We start from the raw sequence: 19,127 nt of genomic DNA, 5'->3' as shown, positions 1-19,127 counted from the left end.
TATATATATATATATAAAAGTCTACTCAATGACTCCCACATCTTAAAACAGAAGGAAAATAATATGTGACCACTCAAAGCTAATAATCAAATCTTTACAAATAATACACTTAATTTTTTTATATAAATTTAGAGTTTATTTAACAGTATAATTGCAGTTATTTTTTAAATAAATTTTTTATATTGAAATATATATTAATAATTTTTTTTATTTTTTAAAAGTTATTTTTGACATCAGCATATCATAATAATTTAAAAACAAAAAATATATTAATTTAGAGTAAATAATTTTTTTTTTAATTTCTTAAAACATAATTTTTTAAATAGGCTCTTCTTCTATCTCACTTCAAGTCTAAGAGGTAAAGGACTTGCTTTTGTGATTATCAATGATTATAATATGTTTATATGTATTTTATTTATTTTTATTTTTTTATTATTGCTTTTGTGATTATCAATGATTATAATACGTTTATATGTATTTTATTTCTTGCTCACAAGAATAAAGCACTTCAAGCCTTTTCAAAAATTTACAAAATAGTTCAAAAATAAAATAAATAATTTGTTTGGTTTTCAAAATTAGAATTGATCATTAGACTAAAACTATTAATACTTTTTAGTTATATTTTAAATTGAGTTTTCATTCAATCTATTTTATATAAAATTTTATACAGCTTTGGTTTGAAAAAAAATTAATATTTTTTTATTTTTATGTATTTAAATTAAAATGTTTTATTTTGAATGATAAAGATAATTTGAGAAAATTTAATGCTAAATTTGATTAATGTATATTTTTTTATGATTCTTCCATTAGCAAAGTTCTAGAATATATAATTACAAAACTTTAATATACATGTCCTGTTCGATGAGGTTAACCTATTTGATCTTATAAAAAAAAGAGGGCAGTCGGTATAAATATTATTTTTTATAGATTAAACTTAAATGATGAACAACACACGGTATGTCTCTCTGGATAAAAAATCAAATGAAAGAACCTATTTCTAATACAAAACATCATATCATACATTAACTAGCATTCAAATTTAAAAGTCATTGTACCGATTTGCTTTTATTTCAAAGTTACCACGATGGACCGACGGCGTAGGGCCTCCTTAATTAAGTTTTTTTCTATCAACTACCAGCTGAAACTAGGAAACCAGGAAGTACATGCGGCCTTTAAATCTAATTTACCAACGCAGAAACCACTAAACGTGGTGGGGCTGGGAGGCGCTGCGCGTGCGATGGAGGACTTGATGGTGTCACGTACAGCCACACGGTGATCTGACTCTTGTGGTTCCGTAGGAAACACGTTTCTGCTGCGGACGTGCCTAATTAAACCCAGGGTACGTACGATATCAGCCCTTCTAGTTTCAATAAATACTTACCTAATCCTCCTCTCCTTTCGTCTCCATTTCCGATTTATTTTGTATTTTAATTCTTTTTAAATGAACAAGTATAAGAGAATTAAGTAGATAATATGAGAAGTTTATAAGAAAATAAAGCATCTTTGAATAAAGAGAACTACAGTGATGATGGCTGACGGATGACTCGTCGCAGGTTGAAGAGCTATTTAATTATTTCTTATAGCGTACGAATTAACAATCTTATAAGATTCTTTTTAATTTTTATTATGGGTTTCATAAATTGATCTAAGCCGATTTTTTCTGTGATTTTACTTAAAGTCAAGAAAATATTACTGTTTAAAGAATCTTTTGATTTAAATAAAAAATTTCCATAAAACTGAATTAAAAATTCGATCTAGTCAACAATTAAACTTGTTTAATTTTTAATTTTTTGATCAATTTACAATTCAACCCATCTCCATAAAATTTACTTTGATCTTTTTAAAAAACGTATTTCTAACCTAAATTGTTTTTTTTTATCATAAATCATTTACAAAAAAAAAACTCATTTTTAAATTATAATGCTAGGGATTAATTGTATATTGGCCCTTGTATAGTTTTTTTAATGTGGCCCCTCCATTCTTTTATTAACTGGTCCTCGTACTCTAGTAAATTCTTTATCTTCGGCTCATGATTGAATAATAAAAATGAACAAGAGTTAACCCCGTGTTGAACAAAACCAACATCCTTCGAATTTACTCTTTATTCTTGACATGTCCAAAAAAAAACCGACAAGGGTCTTCTACATATTAGCCATTTGTCATGTATTGATGTTAAATTGGATGGAGTGATCACTTTGAGAAATTTACGTGGGAAGAAGGACCGGCTAAATGACAAGAGGAATGACAAGGATATATTATGAGTAGGGTCAGTAAAAATATTTAAAAATTAATTAAATTGAGAAAACTTAAAAAAAATAAAAAAATCAAACCATAAAAAAACCAATTAAAATTTAAAAAAACTGGTCAGTTCGATTCGGTTTGATTTTAAATTTTATAAGTCTGAAATAAAAAAAAACCAAACCGAACTAAAAAAACCTAACTAAAACTAAAAAAATCAAGCTAAATTGGTTTGAATCGGTTTTTATCTAAAAATTAGTTGGTTTGAATCAGTTTTGGTTTTTTAAAAAAATTTAATTTAATTATTTTTTTATATAAAAACCAAACTAAACTAAAAATAATTATTCCTAATTAAAAATATAAATAATACTTATTACAGGTTAGTTTGGATATGATTAGCATATCCATTATTTCACATTATTATGTTTCCTCGTGTAATAATTTATTACCTTAGAAATAACTTAAAATAGTGTTATTTGATTATTTTTACAGGTTAAATTTTTATTTATTTGTTTTTTTTTGTAAAATTCAAGATAAATCTTATTTTATAAGAAATTTTTTATCTTTTTAAGCTAAATTCTAACTATTTTAAAGTTTTGATTTTAATATTATATTTATTTTTGTATTTTTAATATCTAAATATATATTCTACAATATAGTTTTATTCCTTCATATATTATTAAATTTTATAAAAATATACTTGAAATTTTTTTAGAATTTGACGATGTCTATTAAAACTAGAACTCTTTTTTTTTTTAAAAAAAGAAGAAATTAATTTATTTTTTTTATATTTTTGTACTTTAATTGTTTTTTAATATTTGAAGAAAATTAGGTATTTTAATATCAAATTTATATCTTATAATGTAAATATACAATTATATATTATAAAAAATTGATAGAAAAACATGTAAAAAAATCATAAAAACTTTAAAAAGATTTTTGAATTTTTTTAACAAAAGGATTTAATATTATAATATCGTTTATTAATATATTATTATCATATATTGAGCTGGGCCCAGCCAGGTAGACTGAGCCCATCCTTGATGATGATGGTCTGTGGCCAGTCCAAAAGCTGAAGTCCAAACATATTGATTTCGGTTTGCCAAGAGGACTTAGAATTTGCAATCGTATACTGTAGGCCGAGGACCAGGCTTTGTAATTTAGTTTCCAAATATCTTTCCATTGTCAGGCTGGCATTTCGGGCGTCAACGAATGAGCCCATTTCAGCTCCAAGGCCCTTTCCTTGTCTATCAACCAGGCAACCTGGATCAGATGCCCTGCTCTGTGCATACAAGACTTTGAACATGATCCCATTTCAGAGTAGCTAAGGAAAAACCATGAATCAATTAGTTCCATTAAGATTTAATTTTAAAAATTTCTAAAAAGCCTTGTTTTATATCATTTATGTGGGTTTGTTGTTTAATGATTCAAGCTTTTACAAGATTTCTTGTGGTTTCATACTTGCACAAGTATACTAGTGATTTGTGCCGAAATTCCTTATTTAACTAGAAGAATGAGAGGGTAGGATTTCAAATTCAATTGCTTAACTTTATCAAATAATCATTTTAATTTAAGAATTTAAATTATTTGATAATGTCCAATAATAGGTATATGCACCACACACCTAAAACTTGGACGACACAAATCATGTGAGTATTTTTTTTTTTTTAACTTAATCATAAACATGGAATAAAAAAGATATCGCCACTCATTAATAAGTCGTGCTTCGGTTTCATATTTATCTTCAATACATTTATTTTACTTTATCAAGTGTTTTCAAAATTCCTTGGGGTTCAAAATGCTTTAAATTACTTCTTTCTAGTAATTTTTATAGTTTTGATGTGAAAATGTTGTAATTATTAACAAGTTTTAAAAAGAGTATACTGCCTTTTTTGGAAATTTTCAATTAAGTGCTTCCATTCACTTTTCATCAAATTTTTTTATTAGATGATGTGCCATTTTTCCTTAAAATGCTATTAATACTCTAATTTTCATTTTATATCAATCAAGTATATGAATTTCAATATTTTTATTTTGATATACCAATGTTTTTTTTTATCATTCCTATTAAAAAACATTTAACCGTATCAAGAGAATAACTAATGATATCAAATTCAAGACAAACAAATGAAAAAGAGAAAAAAATTCAAATTCAACACCTACAAAAAATAATAAGAATATCTTCACTTAAGCATTCTTTCTTCTACTTATTTTTGCCTCTTTTTAAAAAGCAAATCAAACAAAAAATTATTAGATGCAACTAATTACTCCCTAAGCATCACGAAATTACTTTAAATCAAGTACTGTAACTCAATTTTTTATTTTGTAATATGATTATTTTTAGTAAAAGTATCCACTAAAGTAAGATTATTTAAAATAAATTAAAATAAATCGTTTCAAGATGTAATCTCTTATCAATATTTTAGTAGAAAGTTCAAATTAAAAGACAAAAAATTAAAACACTAAAAACAAAGAAATCATATGATATCCTCTAAAGTGTTTTTTTAAATATGTTTATGTGAGAAAGATTGGTTGAAAAATAAATCTTTAACTGAAAAGTACAAAACCCAACTTTTTTTTTTTTTATGGTTTTTATGTCAATTAAGGTGGTTGGGAATTGGGCAATATGAGAAGCATATCTTTTCGCACCAATGAAACATTATTAACTTTAATTTTTTAAAAAATAAAATGCACATTTATTTTAGAGAATAACACATAAGCTAGGCATATGACCTTGAGTTTATAAGTCTAAACATGTTTGGGTTTGGGTAGAAGACTAATTGGAGGAATGCCTAACCTTTTGTATATATTTTTAGATTACATTAATTTTTAGTTTTAATTTAAATAACAACTTCTCTTTATTTTTTAAATTGATTTGTTAATTTTTTTAAATAGTAGTTATTTTTAAAAATTATATTTTGTATTTTTATAAATTTTCAAAGAGAATAGTGTCATTTATATTTTCATTTTTTTCTTTTATATTGGATATAAATAAACCATATTTGTATGATGTTTTTTTTAAAATATTTTTTGTTGATGAGAAAAAATAACCTCTAAGAACAAAATAAAATAAAAAAACATAAATTCAAAAGAAAAGTGAGAATTAAATATTTGCATAAATATTTATCTTTTTTTAGAAAAAATATTATTTAATTAGCATTAACAATTCGATTCAACTATTTTTAATTTTTTTTTTTGCTAAACATATATAACTTCTCCGCATTTCTCAATTAAAAAAAATTATGATACACTAAAATATATATTTAATAGTAATATATTATTTTAATATATTAAAAATTAACTTGAAAGGTTACTTACAACCAACACAAGTTTTAAAATTAGTACTCTCTAAAAAACAAATTTTGAAAAAAAAAATTAAAAATAGTCTCTATATGATATAAAAAAAATACAACAAGACAACAGAAAAACTTATGAAGTTTTTTTGTTCAAAGTCCATTCAAAGGGCACTAAATTAAAGTTAGTATTAATTAACAAATTTGAGGACAAAATTAAAAAATAGTCTCTGTACATACAAAGGTGTGATTTTTGTCGTGGCTTATGTCAAAAATTATGTTCCACCAATTTCCCAGGGACAAACTTGTCATAACCACTTGACAAAATTTATATAAAAGATTTTCAAAACTACTACATGACCATTCCCTTAAATCCAAAAATAGGTTTTTTTTTCTTTTAGAGGTGGATTGCTTTTCATATGTTTTAATTATTTGAATCAAATTAATATATAAAAAACATATTAGCTTTTAAAACAAAAATTAATTCATCATTTATGAGAACGATAAAAAATTAATTCAATTTTCATAAAAATAAATAAATTAGATAAATTATTTTTCTTAAGACATCAAATATAATAAAACTATTTTATTTTGAGACTAATTAAATATGTTATAAGTAATAAAAATAATTAAAAAAAGAATAGATTGGTTATTTTTATTTTTGACTTGGAAATAATAAGGGATTATATTTGATTATGAAGGATAAGATAAAAGAAATAACAGAAAAATCATAGGAGAATAATTATTTTTCATGAAAATTTAAATAAAATAACATAAAAGGAATTATTTTTAACATAAAGAATTAGTTTTATTAATGAAAAAAAGGAATCAATAAAATACTTATTTCCTAGAATTAATTAAAAATCTATTTATTTTAAAGATTTTCAAATTATTATTTATACGTTCATATGCATGAGAGAAGATGAAGGAATTATAGCCACCATAGCATTTCTTTTCTCATGTTTGCAAAACGGAAAACAGAACATTTAATTGTCTGATTTATTTATTTATTTTATAAATTGTTTTCTAATTGATAAAATAACTATATCTTTAACATGTACAAAAAACTGCTTCCATGATTTTCAATGAGACCACCACCTAGAAGGGAATCTCTCTGCCATCACTGAATCCAGTGCTGTTGTTGTTCTTCAGATGCGAGTCTCGTCAGCACGTTAAAATAATGCGTTCATTATGCAGTATCCTCACCCCCTCCGACGTAGAACAATCCATCTCTAAATATATATTTCGAGGAGGCATCTCCACAGTATGCATGGCCAGGCGTCCACAATAATATTAGGTGCCTCTTTAATTATTATCATTATTATTTTGATTCAGATAATTTATACATAAATATTTATAAAATTTAAATTTATAATTTCTAAAAAATAAATTTAAATATGGATGTCTCCGTTATTATGATCTGGTGAGTGGGTGCGGCATTGACCTCTGCACACAGACAAAATGTGGGTTTATATAGTCAAGCACAGCCCAAGTCGTCGATCAATTTATAGCTGAATTGCTGCACAAAAATAATAAAGGGTGATATGGTCCCAGAATGCCTGGACAAGGGAGGGAGAGCAGGTGCTGTGTGCAGGCAGAGGCGATGCCATTTGCCTCTGCTGCGAGTTCTTTTTTAAAGTTTTGGTGTCTTTAAGAGAGGAAGTTTCTTTAAGCTTTTTCTAGAACTCGGTCATAAAGCAAGAAACAAATCTATTCCATTGTGTTTTTTTTATCTGCCAGCTTGTATCTTCACCTAAAGTTGAACTATCACTTTCTACTTCCTGTCGGGATTGAATTAGAATAATTAAGATTCAATTGTAACATACATCCAGTAATTTAACAAATTTAGAAGGCGCTAAGAGTGTGGTGTATATTGTTTGATTTTTGAAATGCTTTTTTTTAAAAAATATATATCGAATTAGTGTTTTTTTAAAAATTATTCTTGATATTAATATATTAAAATAATTTTAAAAAATAAAAATTAAATTTTATGAAAAATTTCATGAAATGCCATTATAACCTCCATCTTAATTAGCTAGTTCCCGTGGTTTTAAAAACTATAATTTTGATCATTTTTTCTTAAAACTATAATAATTTACTTTTGTTTTTAATCATTTTTTTGTCAACTTATTTTGTTTTTCAGCCATATTGAATGGAAAAAGAATGCTCGTGAGTTTATTTATTTTTGTATTTTAAAAATTCATTTTTTTATATTATTTTAATATGCTAATATAAAAATTAATTAATTTAAAAATAAAATCATATTATTTTAAATAAAAAATATTAAAATATTTTCTTAAGCCACTGTTTGATACATGAGACCGTACACGGAATTGATTTTAGGAAGAATCCTTTAATTTGCTATCCCTCTTTCGAAGATTGCGAGTAGGATTTAAATTCATTATTGTCGTTAGCATTTAATAAGTTTTGCTATTGTATTGCATATTAAAATTAAATTTAGTTTACATTCACAATAACAACTTTTAATTTTATTTTATTGGCTCACTTGTAACTTTACAAATTATTTATTTATTTATTTGATATTATTATTTTAAAAATAATTTAACAAAATCCACTCGAGACAATATAAAAACATATTTTTTAATAACTTATTTTTTTTTCCATTTCATGTAAAGAGATAGTATTGTCTCTACTAGTTTTATTATACGAGTCATTGCACATATTAAGGAATAGTTTTTTTAACACTTGTGCAATTTAATTTAATTTTACACGTGATTTGAATTCAATTAATAGTTTATTATAATTTTTATTTTTAAAATAAAATATTAAATCTTATAATTGATTTTAAATGTACTATATGTACTATTTATAGAGTTGAATTCAATTAGCGATCTTGACTGTTTTGCTCTTAATTTAGAATTACAAGTTATATATGAATAATTTGTTTATATATATATATATATATATGATTGGACTATCAATTATCCATATTAGGCATCAAATAAAATAGAGAGCAGTGCTTTGAAACACATCAAACCACGACGGCGCCATCTGTCATGCCTTGGGCAAAGCATCCGCTATTCTCCATTTTCCCAATGGAGAAAAATTGCTTTGATGTTATAAATTGTTTTCTAATTGATAAAATAACATCCGTCTAGTTCAGTCTGTGTTATTCCTTCAAATATATCGAATGCAGAACAAGTATAATTCAAGATTATCCTTCACTAAACCAGTCTAGTAGAGGAGGTCTTTCAACACCATAAATAAGGTTTGTATAATTTGTTAATGAAGAAGACAAAACAAATGATCAATACCCACCCACCATGAACGAAGCTCCAAAAGCAATGACTCGGCACTCACAACTTGGTCACATGGAGGACAAGATTCACTAATAATATAACCATGGTTCTCACTTAATCTTATTGGTAACTCTTTTTTTTTTTTTTTATTTACGTGAGGTGTCCGGATCAGCTTGCGCGCACCACGACTAATCCCCACGGCCCACTGAATATCCTGCAAATCCAATAGACATATAAGGCACCGCGGGGGTGACAGCCGTGCACACTAGGGCTTGAACCCAGGTGCAGTGGAAGGAGACAAGCCCCTTCCACCGCTAGACCAAGCCCTAGTTTTCTTTTTTTATTTGGCTTTAGGCATGGGAGGAAGCAAAAATTGTTGACAACTTCTCCCTTCATCAATTTGTTTCTATATCTATTTAATATTTTATTATATTTCTACGCATGTTAGTAGTACTACCATACATTTAACTTTTAATATTTTAAATATTAAAATTATAATAAAATAAAACAGAAGAAATATCTTCCTTAAAAACCAAAATAATTATATCTTTAACATGTACTATATAGTAAATTGAAGCTGCTTAACCATTTATTCAACATTATATATTGAATTTGGTTTATTAAATTATGAGTTATCAATATTTTTTATTTTTTTGAAAAAATCAATTTTTCTTACCTTATTCATAATTCAACTTGAAATCAAAAAATTATAAATTGAGAAGGCAAAATGTGATGGGTGATGTTATTAGGAGTTTTATTATAAAATTGGGTATATATATGTGTGCGTGCATTGCTTTATTTTTTTAAATGATTGTGTTCCTTGATTATGAATGAAAAAACGTTATTACATGTGTTTTTGTTTATTTGAATGAAACATGAATGAATAATATAAAACTTTATATATTTTATTCTTAAGATTGAATTGTTATCTTGGGGTTTTATTAGTATGCTTATTGTATTTATCCTTATCTTCATGATCATGCTAAAAAAAAATGTGTTTCAAATCCCATGCATTTGGATCAAACCTCTCTCTTACATACACACAAAAAAAAAAAAGTGTTTAGGCATCTATTTAAATTCTATGCAAGTTTGTTAATTATCATGTCATTTTAGTATTTTTATATTTGCACATCTTTTTTTTTCTGAAAAGAAAAAAGAAAAAAGAAAAAGTATTTATCATATTACATGTTTATATATTAATTTTTATAATTTGTTTATAAAACTCATTAAGATTTGACTCATATTAAAAAGATTTACCAAGATTAGTCTAATATAATGTTTTAGTATGGTCCCATTTATTGTCAAAAATCTACTTTTTTGAAAGAAATCAAAGTTCTTTTTTAATTGATGAAATCTTATGTTTTAGTATAGCCTTTTCATGTCATCGATTTCATTGTTCATCATCTCTAAAGTATGCTTTTGTATTTTCTAGTGCATTCAATCTATCTCTTAGCATGTTCTTGTATCCATTGGCCGCAAGTGGCAGCACCTTAGAAAAACTCTCTTTTAACTTATATATATATATATATATATATATATATATATATCCCTACCATCCTAAACACAGCTGTTACGTTAGACGCTGTCAATTGTTGATGTTTTTAAAATCTCCGGGCACAAGAGTCACTGAGCACAGTTTTATGGTCCTTTGTGATTTATTGATCCTCTTTTAAATCTGGAGCAGCAGCAGCATCATTCATCATCACGTGTATGCTTGCCTAGCCTATATATACCATACACAAGTGAGCTTTGCAACAAGCAAAATATATATAAAGCAGTTTAATTTGTTGCAATTGACAAGCAAGATATGGGTGCATTTGAGGATTCCAAGCCTGTGCTGGCTATGTTAGGAATGCAATTCAGCTATGCAATTGTTTCTCTAATCACAAGAGCTGCTCTTATACAAGGAATGAGTCCTAGGGTCTTCGTTGTCTACAGGCAAGCTATAGCAACTGTGGTAATTGCACCTTTAGCTCATTTCTCAAGGTATTTTCTATATGCTTAAAATCTTCTGTATATCTACACACACACACGCCCCAACTTTCGTTTGATATTCTCTTTCAATCTTTTATGTTCACGGAAGAAAATCAGGTGGAACTTCTATGGGATTGAGGAGCTTTTCTTTGGTGTTTTCGGCCTCGCTTATTGGGTATGCAAGTATATATATCAGTCTAATTTAATTTTATTATTTGGCTTCTATGTGTTGAAATCGAGCAACACCAGCAGCAGCTAGCATGATCATTCCTGACTTTAACCTGCTACAGTGTAACAATCAATCAGAATGTCTTTGCTGAGGGACTATACTTGGCCTCATCATCAATGGCAAGTGCAATGGGCAATCTCGTTCCTGCAATCACATTTGTCATGGCATTCCTTATCGGGTTAATGATTCTAACTTTATTAATGATGGTTGATGCACTGTTAAAACTCACATACAAAGGCACTAGTGAAGGTAGCAGCTATCAACACTTTGAATTATGAGATCAGCCGACAGGACTTGTATACAAGGCCTAAAAGAAAAATAATGGAATGCTTAGTTCCAAATAAACTATAGAAAAAACCTCATTAATCAATTAGATTTTCACTTCTTAGGTTATATACTCCAAAATTAACGTGTAATTAACACTTGCAATTTATTCTGAAATTGAATAGATTGGAGAAGATTAATATTCGAAGCTTCAGAAGTATCGCGAAAATAGTAGGAACAGTGATATGTGTGAGTGGAGCCATATCAATGGCATTGCTCAGGGGACCAAAGCTGCTTAACACAACCATTTTTGAGTCGGGAGGTGAGGATTGGTTGCTGGGTTGTCTGCTTATTTTTGCGAGCACTTTTTGCTGGTCAATTTGGCTGATTTTGCAGGTGTGTGGATCTAAAATTTCTGCTCACTTATTCAGAGATCTTGTTTACTAATATAAGATTACAAATTAATTTTAACAGGTTCCGGTTACAGCTAGCTATCCTGACCACCTGTCCTTGTCAGCCTGGTTGTGTTTCTTGGCAACACTGCAGTCAGGGATTCTGACTTTATTCTTAGAGAAAGACTTGGATGCTTGGAAACTGCATTCATACTTGGAAGTTGTTGGTTGTTTATTCACAGTAAGTAGCTCTCTCTGTTCCTGATATTGGTAACAGGCTGGCATTTTTTATGCTCTGGTCTTGACAGATATCCCAATTACTGAAGGTCAATTTTTGATATGAACACAGGGAATTATAGGATCTGGGATTTCTTTCTTTGTTCAGGCCTGGGTAATTTCTCAAAGAGGCCCTCTCTTCTCTGCAATGTTCAATCCTCTATGCACTGTTATTGTCACTATACTGGCTGCCATTTTTCTCCACGAAGAGATTTACACTGGAAGGTAATAGGATTTGAACTTTTATCTTTGTCGACCCTTTCTTTTCTTTTTATTTGTATACTGGGTTCTTATCAAAGCTCTCTTTTGCAACATGTCCAGCTTGATAGGAGCAGTTGCTGTGATTATTGGTTTATATATTGTGCTATGGGGAAAAGCCAGAGACTTCATAAAGGAGGGAGACAAAGTCGATCCAAAGCTGGAAATTGATGGAAGGCAGACAGTTAAAATCACGATTGAGGAGTCTAGAGGAGACAAGCCTGTATTGGAAGAGCCCCTTTTATCTGATAAATCAAATGACATTGAAGAAAACAGTAATGTCCATCAGTAATAGAGTGGATCAGTAGAGTGTATCATTTCGCAGTTCTTGTGAGATTACGTATATCGAACATGACATAATAATAATTTTGAAGAAGTTTATTTCTCAATTAGCGCACATCAAATTAGTAATTATTTCACGAAACCTAATGCGAGGAAGGATGGTTTGGAAAAGACCTTGGACCTTCCCGATGCTCTTTAGACACTGCAAGCCAAACAAAGGACAAAAAGCTTCCATCTCGAAGACCTGTCAGAAGTAATCCTGCTTATGTCAAGTAACACGTTGAAAACTCTTGTCTCATTAGTGATGATCAGCCGGCCTGGTTCGTTCACCTCTGCTGTCCAATTAACCTAGTTAATTAAGAAGATAACTCCAAAATCCTAATTATTCTGCCCCTGCCACTCGGTTTCATTTGCGTAAGGCGGCGCCATTTCTATATGATTGAAGTTTGGACAGTTAACTTCACTTTTTTTTGTATGTTTTTGAGTTTAATCATTCCAGTTCATATAAAAAATATTTAATCTTCATCTAATAATATTATAATTATAATTATATATATAAAAAAACTGATAGCCCATAGTTAAACATTGTAGATAGTGAGAGGAAGCACTGTGCTTCTTCTTTTTTAAATCCCCGAGATTCTTTACACTTTAATCTTTAAATTTCATTGTTTTCTAAATTGATCATTCAAAACTGTCTTGATTTTTGCAATTGATCTTAGTAATTTATTTTGCAGGAGTGCATATGGGGATCTCAAGATATTGGAAAAATATCTCGTAACTCAACTTTTTTAAAAAACAATTTGATCACGTTATATTGAATTTATTTAGAATTTGACTTTTTAATTTATTTTTATTACCTTGATACAAGGATCTTACAATATCAAGAAAAATTTTCAATGCTTAATTGATGCTTGGTTTTACAAAATATAAAAAACAAAAATTGACTAGTTAAAATAATTGTTAAAGAATCAAATTAAAACTAAAATAAATATAGAAATTGAGATAAACAGGCATATAATTAATTTATTGCATGCAATACATGTGCTAATAAGTGAGAGTCATTCGTAGTCTTTTGACGATGCACAAGGAGGCTCTTTAGGAGTGCAATTTGTGTAGGTTGTGGTATAGATGCTAAGGCAAAAAAATTTCATCTCTTTCCTCTTTTCTCTATTATTTTTTTAGGAATTGCACTTGTCTTTATAATTTTAAAGGTGTCCTGTTACTTGTATTAAAATTTATTTTTATTTTTTAATGATTATTTATTTTATTTTAAGTTATTTTTTCAATTTTATCCATTGATATTTGGCTTCATTTAATTCTTATATCAAATTTAGTCCTTATTTTTTATTGCTATTTTTCCCATTTTTTTCTTGATTGATATATTTTTTAATTTCATTCATCAACGTTTTATTTTATTTTTAACTTATATTTATTTTTTATTGTTTTGATTGCTATTTGTTTTATTTTTCTATTATTTTTTATTGATTTTTTTCAATTTCACCGCTCAATATTTTATTGATTGGGGACTTGGCTCAATGATTTTCTTGAGTTTATTTTCTATAGGGTTAGTTCAGGTCTTATGATGGAGGCCATGAGTTTAAAAAATTAGTATGAGTTAACTTTAATATTTTTGTAGGTTCTTTTTTAAAATTAATTTTCTTTCAATTTTATTATTTAATATTGGATTAGTTGATAACTGAATTTTATGAATGTTTTCATTTTATTTTTATGAAGTTATCATGATCTCATGTTGCGGGTCACATGCTTTGTAGGTTAAACTTAAGTTTACTCGATTTTTTATTTTTTATTGTTTTTTTAATTTTAGATTGAATTTTTTTTCAGTTTTGCCAATCAATATTAGGTTATTTTAGATTTAAGAGTCAATTTTTTTTATTCAATTTACTTTTTTAATGGTTATTTTAGTTTTACTAGCAGACTATGCATTTGACAAATTAACTCCTGTGAACTTGAGTTGTGTTTTATTCTATTTTTAATTTAATTTTTTTAATTTTCTTCATAAATATTTGATTTTGTTTTGTTATCAAATATTGAAAGAATATCTTTCTGTAGTATTAAAAAGCATTTATTTTTCAGATGATAATTATATATAATAAACAATGATAGTAAGTAAACCAGAATATATATAGTTTAATTTACTAATCAGTATTGTTTTTTTAATTATATTATTGAATTAATAATGTTTATTCAATTAAATTGACTCAAAAGGCTGAACTAATTTTTAATTTTTTTTTAAAAAAATATTAACATCACCGGAACATCTTATATTAGAAAATTTTGAAGCGGCCAGCACGCCTAATCCAGGGGACGCTAGAGTGCATGGTTTCTCTATTTTTCTAAGAATTAGATTAAACTATGCCTTATTTTTTAATTGAAGCAATATGCGACCACAAAGAGGCTTGATGTGACACGAATATTGTCAAAGACCAATAGCTATTTGATCATTGGATTTGAATTCATTATTGTTTTGTTCCATGCCAAGTGATGTGGTTTTGTCTAGGCTCTAGGTTTATTTAATCTTTTGCTTTTCTTATTCTCCTCGCTGCACATGGTTCCATTGCAGCCTCTCTGTATCGCTTCACAAAGTTATTTTAATGCTTTCCCATTGGTGTTTTAATGTTTCCCATTGCCACTAACAAGTTTGATTATTGTAAATCTAGAAAATTATTAAAGATTTATATGTCGAGGCATGTACAAACTAATTCGGACAACATATTGATAATAACCATAATAATAAAATTTTCTTCGGATCCTGTGATTCAACCGTCATTTGTATGTGGCCCTCGGTATTGATTCTAGAGTAAGAACCAGCCTATGGGAACTACGCCAGCCCATATGGTGAGGTTGTCATATGCATGAATCGTTCTGAATTTTCTTCACAGGCATCATCCAGTGGGGCTCGTCTTATTCAGACATGGTCGCCTTTCAAAATCGATGTAACAATTTCTGATTTCAGAAGAGTGGAACAAAAGATTGGCCCATGGAGGTATGGCTGATTAGCGTTTATATTAACAGAACATGAACTAAGAGGAAACAAGCACAGCAGTAACATCGTGGTTTCTGATTTCCAGGAAGTCCTTGTCAGATTAATAACAAGAAAAAACGAGGCACATGCATGTGGGAAGTCTGTTCTTAATTTTGTCTCTCTTCCTTAACTTCGATTTTTAATTTACACTGGCAGAAAGGTTTATAATACTAGGAATATCATCGTCACCTTCTGCTAATACCTGGTTTAACGATTCTCTTGTCCATGTAAGAGCACTGCATACACGTGAGATGAGGTGTGTGCATCAGTGCATGTCACAGCAGAACTTTTATCGTTGCCCTAATATCAAGCCTTGACAGAGAAAATATGGGTGGATTTGATGATTACAGGCCTGCAATGGCTATGTTTGGGCTTCAATTTGGTTAAGCAGGAAAGGCTCTCGACTACTAGTTATAAGGATTTCAAGCCAATAGTTTTGAGTGGACTTGCTCTTACTTTCATTTTTTATTTCTGCCCACGTCAGGGTTTTTTTAGATGTTCAAATAAAAAATAATAAAAGATTTTCCACTACCAAAAATTAGATTTTTTTTATGTTGATTATTGTCAAATAAAGAAGAATAATATATATAGTACTTTGATCATTTTCTCATATTTAAAACTTACTAAAACTTTAATTTTCTAAAACTTTAACTATTATTTACTTCTATTTTTTTTATTACATTTATATGTTTTTTTAAATAATTTCCCAAGCAATAATTTAAGCTATCCGTAATAGTAACTTTACTTTAAGGAGGCCATACAGGCTTGAGTTACAAGAAAAAATTTGGACTCCAAATTTAGAGGGTGCTGCAGTACAACTGCCGTAGAACAACGGACGAGCGCCGCTTGAGAGCCCTGGGAGCAACCTACTGTTGTAGCTCTCCCTTTCAAAAAATTAATTTAAGAGGGACGTATATTACAATTGATCTTATTCAAAAGGTAGAGGAAGGTATGGTTCTGCCAGAGCCTTGAGCTGCCTTTAATAGTGCCAACTATTTACACTGTTTCTCATCCTTACTGGTGTGGGATAAGCTCCGAGCCATATCTCTGCTGATTTCCTCCTCTTACTGTATTGGAAAATCTAAGCTTCAAGCAACACATGTTGAGTTGTTGACCAGTTGCTATCATTCTGTTGAACCTGACAGAAAACTTGAGCATGCTTTTGGCCGAAGTCATTTTTGCTACTAAGAAAGCATTGCTTCTGTTCTTTTGAAGTGGATGCCTGTTTTTCTACTTGAGTCCCTGAAATTAATCAAATTGGAGAAAGTTTATATCTGAAGCTTGAGAAGTATTTCCAAGATTCTTGGGAAAGTAATGTGTGTAACAGGAGCCATTGCAATGGCACTACTCAAAAGGCCCTAAGCTGTTAAGCATTAACAAAGTACTGTTACAACCAAGATCTTTTTTGAGCCCTGAAGGCGACAATTGGTTATTGGGGTGTCTATTTCTCTTTGGAAGCAGTTGTTTCTGTTCATTTTGGATGATCTTGTAGGTATACAACTTCCCTTTCAATTACTGATCGATCATGGGATATCCTGATGACTAAGTTTTTTTATTCAATTTATCTACAGGTACCTGTTTCGGCAAGTTGCCCTGGCCACTTATATTCATCTGCATGGATGTGTTTCCTCGCATCATTGCAATCAACTGCGATTGCATGATTCTCCGAAAAAGATCTTGCTGCTTGGAAGCTGAATACACATCTTGAAATTGCTTCCTGTTTATACGTGGTATGCAGTCTTCTTTTTCCTATGATTGTTTTCATTTAGCGTTGCTTGTAATTTTGGACTTGACCCTTTTATTTTTGTTACAGGGAACTGGACTAGATGTGTCATTCTTTGTTCAAGCCTGGGTAATTTCTATGAGAGGTCCCCTCTTCTCTTCAATGTTCAATCCTCTATGCACGGTTATTGTCGCCGTTTTCTCTGCTATAGTTCTACATGAGGAGACATAAACTGGAAAGTAATATTCTCTGCTATAGTTCTACATGAGGAGACATAAACTGGAAGGTAATATCTTTTTCCCTATCATTTTCTTCATGTTTAACTTTTATGACATGGATCCTGGCTGTCACAGATGTTAGAGGAGAGTGCAACGGTATTATTACCTTCAAGAGGACGACCAAAGGTCTTCTAAGGTTCAAATTTTGTCCCAATCTTGATATTTTTTAATTGTCATCAGAAAATGCTACAAGAAAGGTGCAGTAGAGAATTTACCAGCATTTTGGTATGAATTTGTTTTATATCTATCCCTAACACATAAGCTGTATTCTAAGAGTATGAATTTGTTTTATATCTATCCCTAACTGTTTTTCGCGAACTAGATGAATTTTGAAACTTCAACACAACCCACCCCCCCTTCCTTGAGCTGCTCCAATCTGTTACCCTAAAACTGAAACAGTGGAGAGGTAAAACAAGCACTGACAACAATTTATAAATATTAGTACAGTTGTTACAATGTGACAGCCTGAAAGCATTCCAAAATGGATTGACAAACTGAAAGTTCGTTGATCAAAATTGAAAGGGAAAAGGTTCTATGATACAAAAGATCAACTCTAAGAATCCCTTTATCTTGAGAATGTTCCGAGGAGATTATGAATTTAGTTTTATGAAAGTATGATGAAGTTGTGAGTCTTATTGAAACATCATCTGAAGCTTTCTTTTGCAGACCAACAATCAATTCAACTGCCTTTTTAGAAGGCAAATTTTTATCATCCTCGACAATGGCAAGCACAATGGCTAATTTAATCCCTGGACTCACTTATGTATTCACAGCTACCATGGGGTAAAAGCAGAAGTTCTAGTTCTTCTACTTTTGTTCATCATGTGCTTTCGATTTGGATGCATATAGATGAAGAAAACTATAATAACCAGACAAGTTCCTTGAGGAGTCTTTAGCAGCTGGAAATTTCCACCATAGGATTGGAGTCTCCAAGCAATCTCAATATTTGTCACTCTATCTGTTTGTCAACAAGGATAGATAGGGGAAAGGGAAAAGGATACACTTTGTTAACTAATCCATCTTACAAGGGAAGGAAAGATGTTGATCAATCTGTCCAAATTAGATGGATTGTAATGACAAATGAGGAAGGATAGGAAGCATACTTGCTTTCCTTCCTTGGGTCTCCAGCTATCATGTGCCAACAAGGAAATTATCTCACCCATCCACCCTACCATACTACTCAACGCACAAATCCAGGCAAACATCCGAAGTCAGGAAAGCAAAGAAATCTTGTGTTAATTCTGGTGTCAGTGAAAATGAGAGTAAACAGTGCAGTTACTGTTGGGTATGCGACCAAAGTTCTATATTGGTTAGAAATGGAAAGGATCAAGGGTATATAAGGATGAACAAATATCTCCATTGGTATGAGGCCTTTTGAGTATAACCCAAGAGCAAATCCATGAGGGTTTAGTCCCAAAAGTGGACAATATCATGCCAATGTGGAGATAGGTGGTGTCCGTAATCCTTACAAGTGGTATCAGAGTCATGCCCCAGAGTTAGCCATGATGGATGAATCCTCGGAATGCCAAACAAAAGGTGGTGAGCCCTAATTAAATCACGATGTAATCCATGGATCAACTCTGTTGGATAGGCGGGGGGGGCCCGAGGGTTCATGGG

The 19,127-nt window shown here is 29.6% G+C and overlaps 1 protein-coding gene and 1 pseudogene across 2 annotated transcripts; both read left to right on the top strand.

The window, feature by feature from the left end:
* The first annotated feature begins 10,581 nt into the window (after positions 1–10,581).
* LOC105121244 (WAT1-related protein At4g30420-like) lies at positions 10,582–12,861 on the top strand. Of its 2 annotated transcripts, none has more exons than XM_011019801.1 (7): positions 10,582–10,777; positions 10,875–10,940; positions 11,056–11,172; positions 11,444–11,654; positions 11,733–11,891; positions 12,036–12,151; positions 12,248–12,861. In XM_011019801.1, exons 1-7 carry the CDS (start codon positions 10,599–10,601, stop codon positions 12,474–12,476), a joined length of 1,077 nt encoding a protein of 358 aa, XP_011018103.1. In that variant the 5' UTR covers positions 10,582–10,598; the 3' UTR covers positions 12,477–12,861. The 2 variants fall into 2 exon arrangements, with proteins under 2 accessions (XP_011018103.1, XP_011018102.1); XM_011019800.1 differs by having other exon boundaries at positions 12,000–12,151.
* Positions 12,862–16,727: 3,866 nt separating this feature from the next.
* LOC105121330 (WAT1-related protein At4g30420-like) overlaps positions 16,728–19,127 on the top strand; it is a 3,761-nt pseudogene continuing 1,361 nt past the window's right edge.

The sequence above is a fragment of the Populus euphratica genome, unplaced genomic scaffold, assembly GCF_000495115.2.
Source record: "Populus euphratica unplaced genomic scaffold, PopEup_1.0 scaffold31.1, whole genome shotgun sequence".
Taxonomy (NCBI): domain Eukaryota; kingdom Viridiplantae; phylum Streptophyta; class Magnoliopsida; order Malpighiales; family Salicaceae; genus Populus; species Populus euphratica.
This window is presented reverse-complemented; position numbering and strand designations above follow the sequence as displayed.

What these genes read in the sequence shown, in the direction of transcription:
- LOC105121244 (XM_011019800.1), top strand. Translation starts at nt 10,599, where the DNA reads ATGGGTGCATTTGAGGATTCCAAGCCTGTGCTGGCTATGTTAGGAATG. An exon ending in TTTTCGGCCTCGCTTATTGG is followed by an intron (nt 10,941 to 11,055) that starts GTATGCAAGTAT and finishes AACCTGCTACAG; the next exon opens with TGTAACAATCAATCAGAATG. An exon ending in CAATTTGGCTGATTTTGCAG is followed by an intron (nt 11,655 to 11,732) that starts GTGTGTGGATCT and finishes TAATTTTAACAG; the next exon opens with GTTCCGGTTACAGCTAGCTA.